The sequence below is a fragment of the Heliangelus exortis genome, chromosome 14 (assembly GCF_036169615.1).
Source record: "Heliangelus exortis chromosome 14, bHelExo1.hap1, whole genome shotgun sequence".
In the NCBI taxonomy this organism is placed as follows: Eukaryota; Metazoa; Chordata; class Aves; order Apodiformes; family Trochilidae; genus Heliangelus; species Heliangelus exortis.
The window spans coordinates 12,769,839-12,786,600 of record NC_092435.1 but is presented as its reverse complement, the minus strand read 5'-3'; the positions used below and the strand labels follow the sequence as shown (position 1 = coordinate 12,786,600).

The window sequence follows — 16,762 nt, the reverse complement described above, 5'->3', positions numbered from 1 at the left end:
TTCACTTGTTGAAGCAAATGAGGACTTTTCCTCCTCAGCTCTTCTGTCAGGTGGATGTTACCACAGTGGTGATGTTAATACATCATACCTTTTCTTTGAAACCGTAAGGGCTGGAGAATTTTTTTGTTAAAAAAATTTAAGGTCTCTTAACTAAGCAATGTAGTGTGTGACAGCCACCACCAGCATCAGAGCCATGCATTAGAGGTAACATGAATCTAAGCCTTTCAGGTTTTACTGTTAGTGTCACTAGACAACACTGTTGTCAGGGCTTCCTAGAAGTATTTTGAATACTTGCATCAGAATTTCTAGGACTTGTTTGTAGAGATTTGTGACTCATTTTTGTGATCAATGCAACCTGGGAGAGTTACTTGAGTTGTGTAACTTTTTACAGTTACAAAATGCCAACCTCGGTGCATAGCAAACTGAGCTCTGCTGCTGAGTCCTCAGCTGGCAAAAAGCAGTATTGGAACTGGGGGTTTGTCTGTATGGCAGCCACAATACCAGCAGAGAGCTCAGCATGGGAGGGTTCACCCCACTCTTCAACGAGAAGTGTCCTGCTGGGGCTTTGCTAATGCTCAGCTGATGGATCAGAGTGTCTCTGTCTCAGTGAGTGCAGGTCTTGGTTGGCTTAGGAGCTGGCACAAAAGCTGAGGTGATCTCATAGAGAATAAAATGAGGTTTATCTAAATTTAAAATAGCCAAATCTTGCTTTCAAATGCAGTTCTGAGTCTGAGCCTCGCTTATCTTCCACAGAACTTGAGGGTCTGCATGAAAGCACTAGCTGAAGTCTCTGGCTGTGGACACTCTTGTCTCCAGCCCTGCCCTGTGTCTGTACCACCATGACACCTTGGAGCAGATGGAACAAGCCCATCCTCCCCTCACAAATCCCTTTTGGAAGCTGCACTCCCTCTGGTGCAAGAATTGGCCATGTCAGTGCTTCCCACTCATCCCACACATCTTTCACAGGAAAAAAAAAACCAAAAAAACCCAAAAAACCAGCACTGCGGAATTTCTGTAAGGAAGCCTGTGGCCCTGCAAGAGCCTGGCTTTCACACACCACTCTTAAAATGTCAGACCCAGCTCTCTGGTTTTTGGAGGAGCAGAAGCTGATGAGTGCTGCAGCAGCCAGCACTTGTGCCATGGCTCAGGACACGGCACTGGGCTGGTCAGGGTGAGGGAGGCATCGGGAACTCACAGGGAGCCATGGCAGGAGGAAGGGCCCCGGGCTGGGGGCAGGCAGGTGAGGAAGCCTCAGTCCTGCAGCATTTTGGCTTCTGCAGGCCCTGAGCCACGTTTGGCTCTGTGGGAGGATGCAGACAGGCAGAGGCCTCTTCTGCCTTTCACCCCCTGTGGGAAGGGGAATGAGTGCCATCCTCCCAGCCAACACCTTCCCTCACAAAGCCAGGCAGCTGTCAGCCATGGCAGCTCCACCAGGACTCCTGAGGCAGCCGGGCACGGGCGCTTGGGGAGACTGAAAACCCAGGGCTGGGTTTGTGCCACCACCACCATGGCACCAGCAGGGCCACCCGGATCATGGAATCACAGAGTCATCCAGGTAGGAAAGGAACCTCTGAAATCATCAAGTCCAGCCCTTGACACTACCACTGTGGTTCCCAGACCATGGCACTGAGTGCCACATTCAGGCTCTTCTTAAAAACCTCCAGGGATGGAGAATCCACCCCCTCCCTGAGCAGCCCATTCCAATGTCTGATCATCCTCTCTGCAAAGAATTTTTTCCTAATATCCAACCTAAACCTCCCCTGGCACAACTTGAGACCATGCCCTCTTGTCTTGCTGAGAGTTGCCTGGGAGCAGAGCCCGACCCCCCCCTGGCTCCAACCTCCTTTCAGGGAGTTGTAGAGAGTGATGAGGTCTCCCCTGAGCCTCCTCTTCTCCAGCCTGAACACCCCCAGCTCCCTCAGCCCTTCCTCACAGGACTTGTGCTGGATCCCTTCACAGCCTCCTTGCTCTTCTCTGGACCTGCTCCAGCACCTCAATCTCCTTCCTGAGCTGAGGGGCCCAGAACTGGACACAGGACTCAAGCTGTGGCCTCACCAGGGCTGAGCACAGGGGCAGAATCCCTTCCCTGGACCTGCTGGCCGTGCTGTTCCTGAGCCAGCCCAGGATGCCCTTGGCCTTCTTGGCCACCTGGGCACACTGCTGGCTCCTCTTCAGCTTCCTGGCAATCCAGACTCCCAGGTCCCTTTCTGCCACTCTGTGCCCAGCCTGGAGCTCCCCATGGGGTTGTTGTGGCCATGTTGAACCTCACCCCATGCTGTGAGCAAGGTCAGCCCCGGGGCTCCCACCTGTCGGGCTTCAGGTGAACCAGGAGGTGATGGAAGAACTGTGGGTGGTGTTTGAGATAGGGATGGTTTGTACAGCTCTCTGTGAGGTCCTCCATAGGCAGGCTGGGCTTTTGCAGTCCATGTATCTGATTAATAAAACCATCAGAGGTTGCTCTTAGGGGACTGACTTTAAAAAAAAGACACTATTAGGCAATTACAGTGCCCGTGTCTGGACAGAGCACACCCTGTGCATGCATCTCCACCAGTGCCCTGCAACTTGAGGCTTCAGGTCTAAGGTGTTTATTATAACAATGCTATTTTGGAGAGCAGAAATTAATCTTTAGGCATGCACAGGTTTTATTTCTCCACCTTTTCAAGCTTTTTACTTACTGAGTGAATACATTATTTTGTACCGTTAATTTCTGGGGGTTTTTAATTTGTGACAAAGAAAAAAAGTAGCATAAAAAGAACTTATCTGCAGCCCTTTTTTATTGTTGCCGCCGGCTGATGTGTGAAACCCAAGAGTTGAGAGACACTGAAGTTTTCATTTGTTCAGCTTTTTGAAGGTACAGGTACACAGAAGTGATGAGAAAGAACTTTTAATCACTTGTTTTTAACATTTCCGCTTCAGGTTTAGGTCTAATGAGTCTCATTATGCAAAACTGTTACTTAGAGACTCACCTGGAATGCAACAAGTTCGACCACTTACTTGTATGCATACCTAAGTGAGCCTTGAAATGTAAATTTTGCACTGCTCGGTAATGAAGCACCTCTTTGCTAGAGTCCTTGACCTTAAGAAGTGGTTACATTACAGCCTTCTTGTTGTCTCCCTGCAGCATTCCAGCATGTTTCCAGCCTCTACTCCTTCTGGCCTCTCTGATGACCCCCAGTCACTGTCTCCATCTCCCAGCTATATGTGGTCCTCTACTGCACCACCACGTTACTCACCACCATATTTTCCACCTTTTGAAAAGCCACCACCTTATACACCATAAAGAGTGTGGGAAAGAAGAAAAGAAAAAAAAAAATGCCATTCAAATAATCGTGAACATTTTGTATTTATATTTTACTGTGGGAGGGGCAGGACGATAGATACAGGTGGTAACTGCAAAAACAAATACTGGATTGGACTGTTCTTTATTGCAAGACTTATTTCAGAGGTTTAACAATGGAGCATGAGGATGGGAACGTACTGCTGGTGATTTGCAGTGTCAGTGAGTAGTGAGTGACCTAAATTCCAGCTTCCTTGTTTTACCATGAGGTTCATGTAGTCCTTGGTTTTTAATAAAGTGATCCAGCTGATAGATCCTGGTCTGCCTTACTCCATCTTGTGCCAAGCTGAAGTAAAGGTACACAAGACTGAGTTGCTGGAGAGTATCAATCTGGTTAAGGTGAGGAGGCTTGCAGATGACTTGATGCTTGTTTTGTTTGGTCTTGGGGCTCCTGTTGCTTGGATTTTTGGGGCCACAGGACCTCGCTCAAGTCACGTGTTGGTTACAGCCTACACACGGGAAAAATCTTGGGGGGAACCACAACAGTGTCTCAAACTTTATATAACATCATAGGATATTTTCATGTGTGTTTAGCAAAACAATTGGGATACTGCTTTTTTTGAGGGGAAAAGCTTTAACAGGAAAGCTGGTTTTATTTCAGGATGCTTCTTAAGATAGAAGGTGTAATGTAGTTCTCTCTCTCTGAATTCTGTGTAACTAATGCTGAAGTCAAAGTTAGGGAGGTTGCACTGCCTAAATCTTCCTTGTATTCCTATGAAGAACATTAGGAACTGTCCATAAATCACTGAAACAGTGCAATGAAAACATCATTATTATTTTTTTCCCTTCTGTTCAGTTGGGGATTTTTTTTTTAAGCTTGTACTTCTAACTTTTTTAATTAATGGAATCAGCACCCTGAATAAGCACCATTTTAGTAGCTGCATTATGGGCTGTACATAAGGAATATCCACTACTAGTTCTCCAAGGTGTAAGTCTCACATGGATAAATTCATCACCCTGTAATATAGGATGAAACTGATAGGAATTTGCAACTGTTGTTGTGACTTGCATTTAATCTTCAGCTGATGACTGTGCTGATTGATCTAGTTTCCAACAGATTTTGCATGCATCCTGCATAACAAAAGAAAGGTCAGCTTTGTTGTGTGACACACTGTCCTGTAAAGTGTGGTTCTACTCCAGGAAGTGATTTCAGATGACAGCACTCAGATCTCAGCTGCTCAACGTGAGTAATCTCAACTGCTTGCTTCAGGGATAAAAATACGGTATTGACATTTTACTCCTTACTTCCTAAAAATTTAATTTCCTTGGCATCAGGTTGTTGGCCCCAATCCTTAATTCTCTATCTTTACTTTCAACTAATACAGATAAAAAAGTACCTAAAAGCTAAATCTGGCTTTCAGAATGTAAATGTGGAATACGTGCTAGGGGAGGGCAAAAAAAAAATCCAGTTGTTTTTTTAAACAATGGTACTTCTCTGCTTCTAATCTAAAAAAAAAAACCCTCAAAATACTGTCAACACAGAAAACAAACACTGAAGTCTCTGATCTCACTTTTCAAAGTACACCCACACTTTATAATGCCATTTTTAACCCTATGCATTTGCAAAGCCCTTAGGCTAGGCTATGTGTTAACCTTATCATTTCCCCTGTCAAACACTAATCAATGTATTAAAATGCTGAAGGATGACATTGTTTCTCTAGAATCAAGTGTAACCCTTCTCCAGTAAAGAAAAAAAAAAAAAAAATGGCTGGAGGAAGGAATACAACTCATGGGATTTAAAGCAGTAGTGTATACAGAACATACCTTGGTGACATTTTGTTTTACTATAGATTGTTGAAGTGCAGCTCCTATAAATTTGCATTCTGGAAATAAATGTATATACTGAGATGTCATCCATGTTAAGTAACATTTTCCTGAATTAAATCTTGATAAACAGATCGTGGGCAATTTCAAAATAAACAGTACTTCTTCTTTTAAAACTCCCCCACAAAACTGGAATCACATGGGCACATGAATTTAATATCAGAAAATATTTTATTGCTGCATAAAAGCCAATGGTCCTGTCCCACTTCTGACAAATACACTCCACCATTTGTGCCTGTCAGCTAAATAGGGCTAGAAGGACTAGGGGATACTACAGGATAGGACTAAGAAACTGCTGAGGGGAACATAACTGATGTGACAGAGAGACAATTAGGAAATGATTCATTGGTTTTCAGTTGACAACTACTAAACTTAGGAAATTATCCAAATTCTCTTTTTTTTTTCCCTAGGGAATATTTAAACAAAAATTACATTGCTGCTTTAAATTCTCTATAAAAGGACTAGTCCATTTTAACAGTTAAAAAAATACTGGTGGAATTTTCTGTTGAATTCCCTGTTTCCTTCTGCTTGCGTAAAACTAAACATTTAATGTAAATGCAACATTCTGCACTGTATTCATCATTTCTTATGAGAATGTCAAGATTGTGACTCATATGTACCCTTTTATTACTTTACCAAAGTTAAATAAAATTGTGTGACTTTTGTAAATATTTATAAATTGCATTTTACATTTTAGCAACTTCCCTGTTTTACAAGCATCTGTAAAAGTAGTTCAGGAATCCCAGTGTATCATCATATATTTTAAAAAAGCAAGCACAAAACAACAACAAAAGTACCAAAATCCCTGTATTTGCTGTATTGGAAGCTGGTGCTTCTACCAAGATTAGCCAGGCACCTTTTTTTAAGATCTGTTTTTACAAGTCCCAGATGTCCCCACACTTCAAAATTATGCATTTCTGCCCACATAACAGGGTGCTGTGACTTCAGTCCCTGTAAAGTCATTATTGCTGATTTTTGCTTAAGATAGAGGCAAATAATCCAGCCAGTGCAATGTCCATGTCTCCTTTACTTACTTTCATGTTTATTCAATTATTTTGGGCCTAATTCTATCCTGATTATTTCAGCTGCTCTTTGATGTCAACAGAAGTAGGTGGAAGCCCTGTGCCAAGAGTTAAAGTGTGTGTCAGTGCTTTCAGCTAATAACATGCACTGCTGTTTTTCAGCTGATTTGCTACATTGGGGGGAAAAAAAATAAAACCAAACAAAACCTCAAACCAACCAAATCTCCAACCTGTCTAAAAACCTAAGCTCCAAATAAAAACACACACACACCCCTCTCCCTTCCCTGTTCCCAAAAATCTGGAAAAGGAAGCTACAAACTGTTGATAATCTAACATGTTAGACTTGAGAACCTGAGTTGTCATTAAAAAGAAACATGCTTCACCCATCCTTAGAATTCAACTTTTTTATTTTTGCCATAGAAAGCTCTAAGAACTAATCTCAAGTATTGATTAATGAAAAGTAGAACACAACTTTAAAAAGTATGTTAAGGAAAGACTGTACAACTATATACATTATAGATCTGGCAAAAATGATAAATGTTTCATATGGACCGGTTCCTAGGCAATAGCTGTAAAAAACTGCTGAGCTTATACAGTCATCATCTTCTTCATCTTTTTATAAGCTGCATGCCTTACCAGTACAAAATAAATAAGCAGTCAATTTTTAATCTCAGTATTTGTTTAATTCACACACTGGAATGCTATGGTATGAATCTCCAAAAAAATCATACAGTGATGATGCAGCCACCATTATCATATTTTGCAGCAGATCCATTAATGTTTTTTTATGCATATAAATGGCTGTGAGGTTGATACCATACTCTGTTGAAATTTTTAATTTTTATATAGAATGCTTTTTCAGATTCAATCTTTCTCTTCCATCACCCCAAAGCCAATTTCTTAATATTTACATAAGGTTTGTCATTAAGTTAAACTGGAAGCTAAGGGCTTACAAAAACAAACAAACAAAAACAAATGTAAGTGCAAAGCCAGAAATCTAAATATATAAAGCTCATGGCCCCATAAAAAGTTTTAAAAGAATGGTATTTGTCATGTTTCCAAACCAATAAATACTGGAAGTGAAATTAAAAAAAATCTTTACATGACCTCTGGACTATGTGTATCAAAAATCACTTCCAAGGAAAACTGAAGACCCTGAGACACATGGCAAGCACGAGTCTTCTAGCAAAAATAGTTACAAAGCCCTAATTTTCCAGTTTTCCTCCAAAAAGAGACCTTTAATAGGCACAGTGTAATTTAAGGTTTTAAATATATCAGCAGCAAATTCTGATAGCCATTATGTTTTATGATTACTGAATGTACACTTTGAAATGTGTGCTTAATTCCAGACGTGCCACATCAGTAACAAAAATAGCATTGGATTTTTTCCTGTCAGAAGGTTTAGGAAGCCTCAGTGTAGCAGGCAGCCAGCTACACCAGAGCCACCTGTGCTAACACAGGTGATCAGTAGCTGTGTCTCATGAGGATTATGTTTGACTTCCAAAATGCCATCTCAGAAAACATCCAAGTTGTAACATTTCAAAACCCTTTTATATTCAAAGGGGTCTGCAATATGATCTGGAAGTACTCATGTTTATCATGTTCTTGGCCTACAAAAAAGAAATGCTGAGCATTACATGCACAAGGTAAATCCTCCTCTTTCTCCCATCTTGACTCACACAGATTTCTGGTACCCTTCTTTATAGCTCAAGTTGTATTGAACCATTTACCACTGAAATGCCTTTCTGTCTAAAGTACTGTATGTCTAAAACCTTAACCTTGTAGGTCAGAGAATAGAGATGTTTACTTAAAAAGAAGTAAAAAAATTATCTGAAAAAAAGTAGAACTTTTAACTGTAATTTAAGCAATGCAAGATTATGACAGTTTACCAGCACAATGCACAACAATCCTCCTCAGTCATCTCTAGAACTTCAGCAGTTTTTATATCACCATGTACAAAAATTCAACAAATTACTAAGTCCAAAATGCTGAACTAGGACTCCAGTAAACAGCTTTTTTTATTTGCTCAGATCTGCTGTTTGCTGCTCAGTGTTGGACATCTAATTTGTAAGTGCCTAAATGTGTCCCGATTGCACAGAGGAAAAAACAGGGACAATTAATCCAAAACCAAAATGAGATGACAGCAGCAGAGAAACTGTACTTGGGATTGCTGTGGATGGAGGGTATTTTTTGATTGCTGGTTTAGTTGTCATGCTTCTACATCCTATAAATGGGGCTGGGGGGGTAGCCAAATCCCTCTTTTACTTAAAAATCTAGCCAAATAGGCATACAGGCCCCAGCAGTCCCTGTGCTAAACCAATACAGCTCTTAGATTATTCTATAATTTTGAGAAGTAAATTTCAAAGCCTTAAGCTCAAAAATAAAAAGCAGTGTCACCTATAGAAGGTCATATAGGAAAGTGTCCAGGTGGGCTTTGAATGGCTTCAGGGAAGGAGATTCCACACCCTCCCTGGGCAGCCTGTGCCAGGGCCCTGTCACCCCCACAGTGAAAGAAATATAATTATATAATATATAACGGCCCAGACACTGAATACTCTTCTCTCCACACTGCCAAATATAAATAAAGTCTGTTCAAGTTAGCCCTAAGTGAGTATCTCTTGTTGGTAAGTCTGTTTGCACAAAGACAGATGAATCAGTGCTTATAAAATCAGAACTGCAATGTTACTTAAAAAATACACTACTCCAAACTACTGGATCAGTTATTTGGACTCTTGCAGTAATGTGCTGTTCACAAAAATAAGTATGATTTCTGGGACTTTTTTTTTTTTTTACAGTTCCACATTCAAGAGACTACAATGAAAAATCTTACTGTTTTCTTGATTAACAGCTGAACAGAATGCAGCATAGAAGTGCTAACGTGAAAGAAAGGGTTTACATAGTAAGTATGGGTACAGGAAATACCTCATTTGCTTTAGAAGAGAAATTTCTAGCTCTTCAAAAGAAATTATACCTTTTCAAGCTACAAATCCCCATGTATTGATCAAGATTAACATCCCACAAAACACTGCCTAGTCCTTGGAAATTTGTTACTCTCTCTTCAAGTAAAGGTTCAGACGAATCGCTTACACAAATCACAGCTGCTAATGATCCACCCAAGTGCTACCATTTGATGACTTGGTAGAACAGGTTAACCTGCTCAAACTTTAACATTTGCTTTTACAGAGATTTGAACAGGTCACTCAGAACAGCTGCAACACTCCTGCAACACTTCCCTCAGCACTTAACGCATTTCAGTAAGATTCTGGTATTACAAACTCAAATTCAGTACTTCCCTCTGATGGATTTTGTTTTAAAATCGCTTCGTTTCCCTGCGGGATGAAAATGTCATCCCAGGTAATTTGTTTGTCTGGAGAGCTGGATGTTGTCCCTTCAGTGCCATCTTTCCCTGAGCCAACACGATAAACAATTCCACCCTCATTTATTACAGGTAAGCTGCTGGAGCGATTGGTGATGTAGGTGTACTGTCTGATCTGCAGAGACCTGCAGGGGTGCAGCCGATACAGCTTGGTGTCTCCAGAAGGGTCTTGGCTATGAACTGATCTCACGTGGGAGGCCATAATTTGGTAGTTGATGAAAGATTTGCCACAGGTCAAGCACTGGTACCTCCGCTCGCCAGTGTGGTGAATCTCGTGCTTTGTGCGGTACTCTGCGAGAGGGAAAACTTTGTCACAGTACCTACAGGCGTACTTCTTCTCCCAGGAGTGAACATTAAAATGTCTCCGTAGGCTGGTCAGGCAGGCGTATGATCTCTTGCACACAATGCAGATGTAGTAGACTCTCCCATCTACTATGAGCTCATAGTGGTCGTCGTGCTTTACTTTCATACGTTTCTTGTTCGGAGACGCAGCGCCACCGGATGTTTTGGGTGTTTCATCAGGTTTGGTTTCACCTTCCTCAGAACTGCCCTTCACAGGAATGACTATATCATATGTATCCTCCCCAATATTTGCATAAACCTTGCAGCCTGTGGAGAGGCCTTCTATTTCGGTCGCTGTATCCAGTGTGATGATTTTCTGCCCCTCTGCTGCATTCTTTGATGCTACGCCTGAACTGAATTCCTTGTTTCCACTAAGGACATCTGAAATTTTTATTTTAAAATCTCCAGGTTTACAAAAGGGTTCTTGTGAAAGTGTAACCACCTGTTTTTTCTGCACACCTGATCCCTCAGTGCTTGCTGCCTTGCCTGCAGAAGGTGGCTGAGCCAACGAGCTACTGACTGCACCAGGACTAGAGGAGCTAATGATATCGACATCATCTTCTACAACCTCTTCAACATCAACAGCAGTGGTTTCCACTCCAGTTGCAGAGCTGTTATTAGGTGGCTGCTGGTTCTCCTCCAGTAAATCAATCGTGGGGGTCACGTGTGTTTGCAGGGAGGCGCCGGCGCTGAGCGACGCGTTCAGCTGAGGCTTGTTGAGCACAATGATGTTGGGAGTCAAATGCTGTGGTGCTGCAGAGACAAGTGGCGTGGCACCCGACTGTGCTGGGTTTGGGTTTAGCTGACTGGCAGACAAAGTGAGGTTTTGAGCTGCTGGGGTGCTGGTCAGATGGGAAGAGCCCCCATTGCCACCCGTTTTTTGGTCAGAATCTCCTGCTTGGCTTGGGCAAGGCTGGTTCTGGGTGGCAGCATTTGTATCTTTAGTGCATTCTTTCGGGGGAGCAATCTCCGAGCAAAAAATGACATCATCCTCATCATCTGAATCACTCACTGTAATTTTTGTAGTCTCATATTCTATGCCATGCAAGGAGAAGGACTGTGTTATAACAGGCATGCCATCTGTCACCTCCTGACTCTCTGGCCTTACCACAGGAACTTGTGTTTCAGCATCCTTCTGACCCGGGGTAAAAGTTGAAGTTTCTGAAGCACCATCTTTGACCTCACTTGGCGTGGTTTTTCCTTCAGGTGGAGGTGTGCCCAGATCAGCTATGAATTTAACACCCAGCTGCTGCCCTGATTTAATCAGTTCATCAAGTAAATCGGACTGAACGCTGATTATTTTGGAACTATAAATATAGTTAAGAATTTCTGCAAAAATCTCTGCTCTTACAAAGCTCAGTTCAACCACTTGCCCAGCCACAGAGAAAAGCTGATGAAAATATGTGCTTGAGGCTGAAAGGATGTTCCTGTGAGCCCGAAACTTCCGGTCCTCCACAATGACAGTGACATCACAAAAAAGTCCATGACCACGTTGTTCGTTCAGAGACTGAAGGAGCACACTAGAATACTGTGTGTCTGTTGCAGAAATCAGCCTTTTCCCCTCCATTCCTGCAAGGAGAAAGCAAAAGGCATAAAAAATAGTAAAAACACTGGCTTACAAACTTGACTGCACGATGCTCCCACATTTACTGCTTATTCCTTCTTTTGAAAAAACAAACATGAAATATTGTTCTTGAGCTTGTACACTATGGCAGCCATGGTTTCTTATTTATCCCTTCACCTTCTACAAAAGGTATGTGCAATTCTGAGTATACCCTCTACTCTTACACAGAGAGGAACAGAGAAACAACTGCTTATCTGATTCAAGAGCGAGTTAGGTAAATTCAGAAACTGACAAGATGGAAAATTCGGGTCCCTCAAAAGGCTTTAAACACATTTCTTTTTATGTGAGAAAATATTCTATAAACTTTTATGAGAAAGCCCACCGAAATGCAGTTAATTTATGGGCCAGACAACCAGCCCTATACGTCCATATATTACCAGAAAACTGAAGTTGATGAAAACGTTATTGGTACTTCCCTTCCTTGCCCACCACAATAAACTGTTTGGTTTTATCCTCCTCTTACGTCTCCAAGGTTGCCTTGTGTTTGAAACCAAGCTACCAAGGCAGCACGCTAACAAAAACGGCGATCTGACTGCAAAGTCAAACTAACCCCGCTCTCGGCACTTCCCATTCGATGCCACCCAACCAGACACGGAAAATCCCACCACTAAAACACGCGAGCAGGGAGTCAGAGGCCCAGAGCCCCGGGTTCTCCCGGCAGCAGCGAATTTCCGTGCGCCTGGAGGGCAGGAGGAGGCCAAAGGCCGAGACCCCCCCACGGCCCAGCGGCGGCCTCCCCGTGCTCACGGCGGTCACGGCGGTGCCCGGAGCCCGTCCCGCTCCCGGCCGAGGCCCGCGCTCGGCCCCCCCGCAACCCCCGGTGAAGTTTACCATGAAAACGTGCGTTTCCAGCCGGAGACGAAGCCGTCGCGGGTGAGGGCACGGTCGCGGGAGGTGTTCCGCGGGCCGGGCCGGGCCCCGCCGCGGGCTCCCCAGGCGGGGTGTGAGCGTCCGGGCGGCCCCGCCTCAGCCAGAGGCAGCGGCGGTGCTGACAGGCGTCGGGCCCGGCGAGCGGCCCAGCGGCGGCGACCGGAGCCGGCAACCGGGGGGCCCCTCCGCCGCCTCCGAGCGGCCAGGCCGTGCCCCGCACTTCCTGCTTGGAGCGGAGCGGAGCCGGCCCCAGCGGCAGCGGGGAGCGGAAGGCAACCCGCGGCGCGGAGGAGGAGGAGGAGGGCCCGCGGTACCCGCGCTGCGGCAGCTGTCCCAGTCCCCGTCCCTGTCCCGGGCCCCGCCGCTTCCCCGGCTCGGACACCGCCCCCGCGGCAGGGCCGCCAGAGAGCGCTGCGGGGCTCTGCCCTCCCCCGCGGGCCGCCGCGCTCCGCCCGAGCGCGCTCGTCACCCTTCGGCTGAACGGGGCCGAACGGGCTCGGGAACCTTCGGGGCTGAACGGGGCCCGGGGCGGGGCTGTCCTCAGGCCGGGCCCTGGCTGCGGGTCCGGGCCGCTCCTCTCTGGAGCCCGTGTCCCCCCTCTGTGATCTCAGGCCCGGGTTCCCCGCTGAGCCCCCACCCCGCGGTGCCCGGAGCTGAGGTAGCGGTGCAGCGGGCTGAGGGGACTGGAAGCTCCCAGCCCCCCCCGAGGGCCGCCCCGCCCGGGGGCCGCCCCTTCGTGTCAGCGCCCTGAGGGGCACGGCCGGGCGGCTGCAGGCCCCGCGTGTGGCGGAGGCCTCGGGAGCCCCGGGCCGCACACAGGGGCCTCGCCGCGGCCTTGGCAGCGGCCCCGTGGTGCTTGCCCGAGGTGAAAGCCGCCAGCCAGCCCCCCAGCACTTGCCTGGTGTCTGCCCGCGCTGCGGGGACGCGATGGCCGCGTTACTGCCCGCGGTGGCTGCTTTCTTCCCGGGGGCACCCCCGCCCAGAAGCGGGCACGGCTGTAACCTGCGTGTCCCTGCTCGCACCGCGGGATCATGGATCCGGTGTTCCTGGCACCGGGGAGCCCGCGTTCAGCCTCGCCAGGAGCTGTGCAGACATGAAGTCCTTTGACAACAGGCAGCATTCGACATGTGTGACGTGCCCACAGTGCACACTGCTGCTGTTCGTGAATGCTCAAAAGAGCAGCAAGATCATAAAAGGTATTTTTCATCTTCAGTAACCCAGCTGTCCCCCCCTTTTTTTTTTTAAATATATATATATATATATATATATATTCCTATGGAATCCCAACAGGAGCTCTTGAATTTTTTTTAAGATTCAAAAACTTTGCCAAAAACAAATGTCCTTCTATCAAGCTCAACCGAAACCATTCACAGCCCACAGTCAGCAGCACAAATTAATGCAATCCCTCACCACATAGATCAGCAACAAAATGGTTCTGCCTAAATTTAGGAGCCCTTCCAGCAAGAAAATCACCTGCCATGCTCCCTGTATTTGTATAAGTAGCAGCAGAACTGCCTTTTTGAAGTGTGCCTTCAGATCTGAAATGCTACAAAGCCAGTTTCTCTTTATTTACAGGTCTTTCCAGAGAGTCGAGTGAAGAAAAACAGAAGGGAAGAAAGAATAACTGTGGAAAACATAGGCTTTCCTTCCTCATATAACCCTTCAATTAAGTTTTCTCCTTTGATGTAAGTTACTTGTTGTTTTTGCACAGGGGTTTATACTAAATGAAAATAACACTATACTTGTTTTAATTCTTAATGTATAATCCGATGTTCTTTTTTTCTCCTCCAAAAATGTCTGATGGGCCAAATTAATCCATTTGTTGGCTCTTCATCCTTCAGCTTCAAGGAGTATTTTTCTCCTCATTGCCTATCTGATTTTTAAATAACTAATGGGAAAATTTTTAGATCAAGATGAGCACTGATTTGGAAGGAGCCCTGCTCCTGAAGTTCTCAAAAATCAGGTTTGAACTGCTTAGCCTTAGGCACAGCAGTGCTGGCTAATTTAAAAGATGCTGACTAGCTGTGAGAGCTGCCCCATCTCTTTGTCTCATCTCCTTTTTGCAGAAGCTTCTCTCTAGGCAACCTCTTAGATCAGATGTAAAATCTGAACCTTGCCATGGTTGGGACAGAGCTAAATGCTCTGACATGCTTAAAAAATTTTACTGAAGCTGCCACTCAGTCCTCCTGTGCTTGAATGCAGAATTGTCTTGACAAATGTGGGAGACAAAGAAGCTTTCTCTGTAACGAGAAAATGTATTTTATATTAAAATAAATTAAATTTGATAAACAAGACAATGAATTTCCCCTTAGGGCCTTCAGTAAAATCATAACCCAACAGTTATCCTAACTAAGACTACTGCTGGGGACACAATATCCTTCCACAGAGGGATTTCAAATAAAACACCACTGCTTCTGAAGGACTCTGAAATACTAATTTCCACTATTCATGCCTTGAGGAATTTTCAGGGAGTGTTTTTCCTGCCAGTGCCATTATGCAAAGCCTCCTTTGACTTGAACTTAAAGCCCAGTGCTACTTTTTATGGACCTGAGCAGTCCCTGCAGATGCTGTTATGTACTGTATCTACATGCATGGTCTAACCTGTGCATCATGAGACTTCAGTCACTTTACAACATCAGGTAGCAGGGGAGCAGTGTGGATGTTTCAGCCACCACTGCCCCTGGGCAGATGTGCCCAGATGTGAGTGGCCAGTGCCCCCCAGGGCTGGTGGCCCTCCCTGCTGAGGTTGGTGGCACTGAACCCCTGGCTGCCAGCCCCCCCACCACACAGTGACCCCTCCCTCCAGCACACAGAAGCCCTCAGGGCCTTACACCCCTTTTCTGGGGCAGCCCCCACTCTGGGGGAGCCCAGGGAAGGGCCACAGGGATGGGTCCCTAGGATAGGTGTCTGCCCCAGCAGCTTCCATCTCTCACGGGCTGGTGGCACAAACATCTCCTGGCACTGGTGCTGGCCGTGCACTGGACTTTCTCCTGAGGACATCTGAGCCCAGCACACTGCAGGGGCAAAGGGAGCTGGGCAGCCTGTGAGCCCATGGTATGGGTATGGGTCTGATGGTATAGGTACCTATATAGGTATGGGTCTGATGGTATAGGTACCTATATAGGTATGGGTATGGGTCTGATGGTATAGGTACCTATATAGGTATGGGTATGATGGTATAGGTACCTATATAGGTATGGTTCTGATGGTATAGGTACCTATATAGGTATGGGTATGGGTCTGATGGTATAGGTACTTATATAGGTATGGGTCTGATCAGGATCACTCCAGCTTTCAGGTTCTTCCCGAGACAAAATCACCGAGCCTGAAGTCCTGCAGCAGGGATCCAGCTGGCAAAGCCCCGGACCCTGCAGCCTCCCGGCTGCCTCATTCCAGTGACCCCTCACGAGGTGTCCTGATGGGGTTTCACTGGGCAAGCAGCAGTCCCAGTACTCAGAACATTCACAAAGCCTCAGCAGGGAAGGGTCCCGGTCCCGGTCCCGGTCCCGGTCCCGGTCCCGGTCCCGGTCCCGGACAGAGCCGGGGCAGGGTTACACCACACACACACAGCTGCAAACCTCCGGTAACATCTTTCTGCACGCAAGATAATCCAGAATTTAAACGGGCCTCCTCCTCACAGACTGATGTTATTTTATGCCGTTTAAGGCAAGTTTGGGAACCGAAATTGCGTCCCGTGTGTGCAGAAGAGACTGAACTAACTCTGACATCTCTTCCCGACAGCAGAACCCATCCCGGAGGAGGGAGCAGCAGCTCCAAAGGCCCCGTTGGTGTCAGGCACAGGTCCCCGGGGTTAAAGCGAGCGGGGAGGGAGGGGGGGAGCTCAGGAGGGGGGGTGCGGGTCCGGTTTAACTGAACCATTTCCATCGTTTTCTCCTCAGACGGCTGCAGCTCCGGGGAACGAGCTGACACCGGGAGCGGCGGACAGAGCCCTTGTTGTTAATCCCCAGCAACCGTCCGCGCAGGTGCCCGGGGAGGGGGAACCCCGCGGGCTCCGGTGAGTAACGGGGCTCCCCCTGCCCTCCCCCCGTCCCGCGGCGGGGCGGGCCGTGAGCTGTCCGCCGAGCGGTGCTGCTGCGGGGCGGCCTGGACAGCTCCCTCCCGCCGCCTCCCGTTCCGCCTTACCTGGCCCCGCCGCCGCTTGCACGTCCATGCTGCCGGGGGACCGGACCCGGCCGCCGCGGGACCGGGCCGCCGCCGGAGGCACAAAGGGAGCGGCCGCCGGGAACGCCGCCGCCGCGGCGCCGTGTTTCCGCACGGGCGCTTGGAGAGTGCGCCGTGACCCGCCGGAGGGGCCGCCCCGCTTCCGCTCCGCTTCCGCGCCGCTTCCGCCCCGCTTCCGCCCCGCT

At 46.8% G+C, this 16,762-nt stretch overlaps 2 protein-coding genes and 1 long non-coding RNA gene across 9 annotated transcripts in view; 2 read left to right on the top strand and 1 right to left on the bottom strand.

Moving 5' to 3' along the window:
- The window catches only part of TMEM255A (transmembrane protein 255A), a 28,292-nt gene extending 22,462 nt beyond the window's left edge, over positions 1 to 5,830 (top strand). For 3 of the 5 annotated variants that reach the window (XM_071758213.1, XM_071758212.1, XM_071758216.1), the window contains exon 9: positions 3,122 to 3,589. In XM_071758213.1, coding sequence (XP_071614314.1) covers positions 3,122 to 3,280 — 159 coding nt within the window. In that variant the 3' untranslated portion in view covers positions 3,281 to 3,589. Of the gene's footprint in view, positions 1 to 3,121 lie in introns of all 5 variants that reach the window. The other 2 variants (XM_071758214.1, XM_071758217.1) reach the window with 1 other exon arrangement.
- A 742-nt stretch (positions 5,831 to 6,572) lies between these two features.
- Positions 6,573 to 16,723, bottom strand: ZBTB33 (zinc finger and BTB domain containing 33). Of its 3 annotated transcripts, none has more exons than XM_071758204.1 (2): positions 16,539 to 16,723; positions 6,573 to 11,470 (listed from the first exon to the last, which is right to left on the bottom strand). In XM_071758204.1, exons 1-2 carry the CDS (start codon positions 16,564 to 16,566, stop codon positions 9,435 to 9,437), a joined length of 2,064 nt encoding a protein of 687 aa, XP_071614305.1. In that variant the 5' UTR covers positions 16,567 to 16,723; the 3' UTR covers positions 6,573 to 9,434. The 3 variants fall into 3 exon arrangements, with proteins under 3 accessions (XP_071614305.1, XP_071614308.1, XP_071614307.1); XM_071758207.1 differs by lacking the exon at positions 16,539 to 16,723 and adding an exon at positions 13,294 to 13,359; XM_071758206.1 differs by lacking the exon at positions 16,539 to 16,723 and adding an exon at positions 12,357 to 12,811.
- LOC139802752 (uncharacterized) lies at positions 13,451 to 14,136 on the top strand. Its single transcript, XR_011728773.1, has 2 exons — positions 13,451 to 13,591; positions 13,971 to 14,136. It is a non-coding gene; the product is annotated as an uncharacterized lncRNA (long non-coding RNA).
- Positions 16,724 to 16,762: the final 39 nt, after the last annotated feature.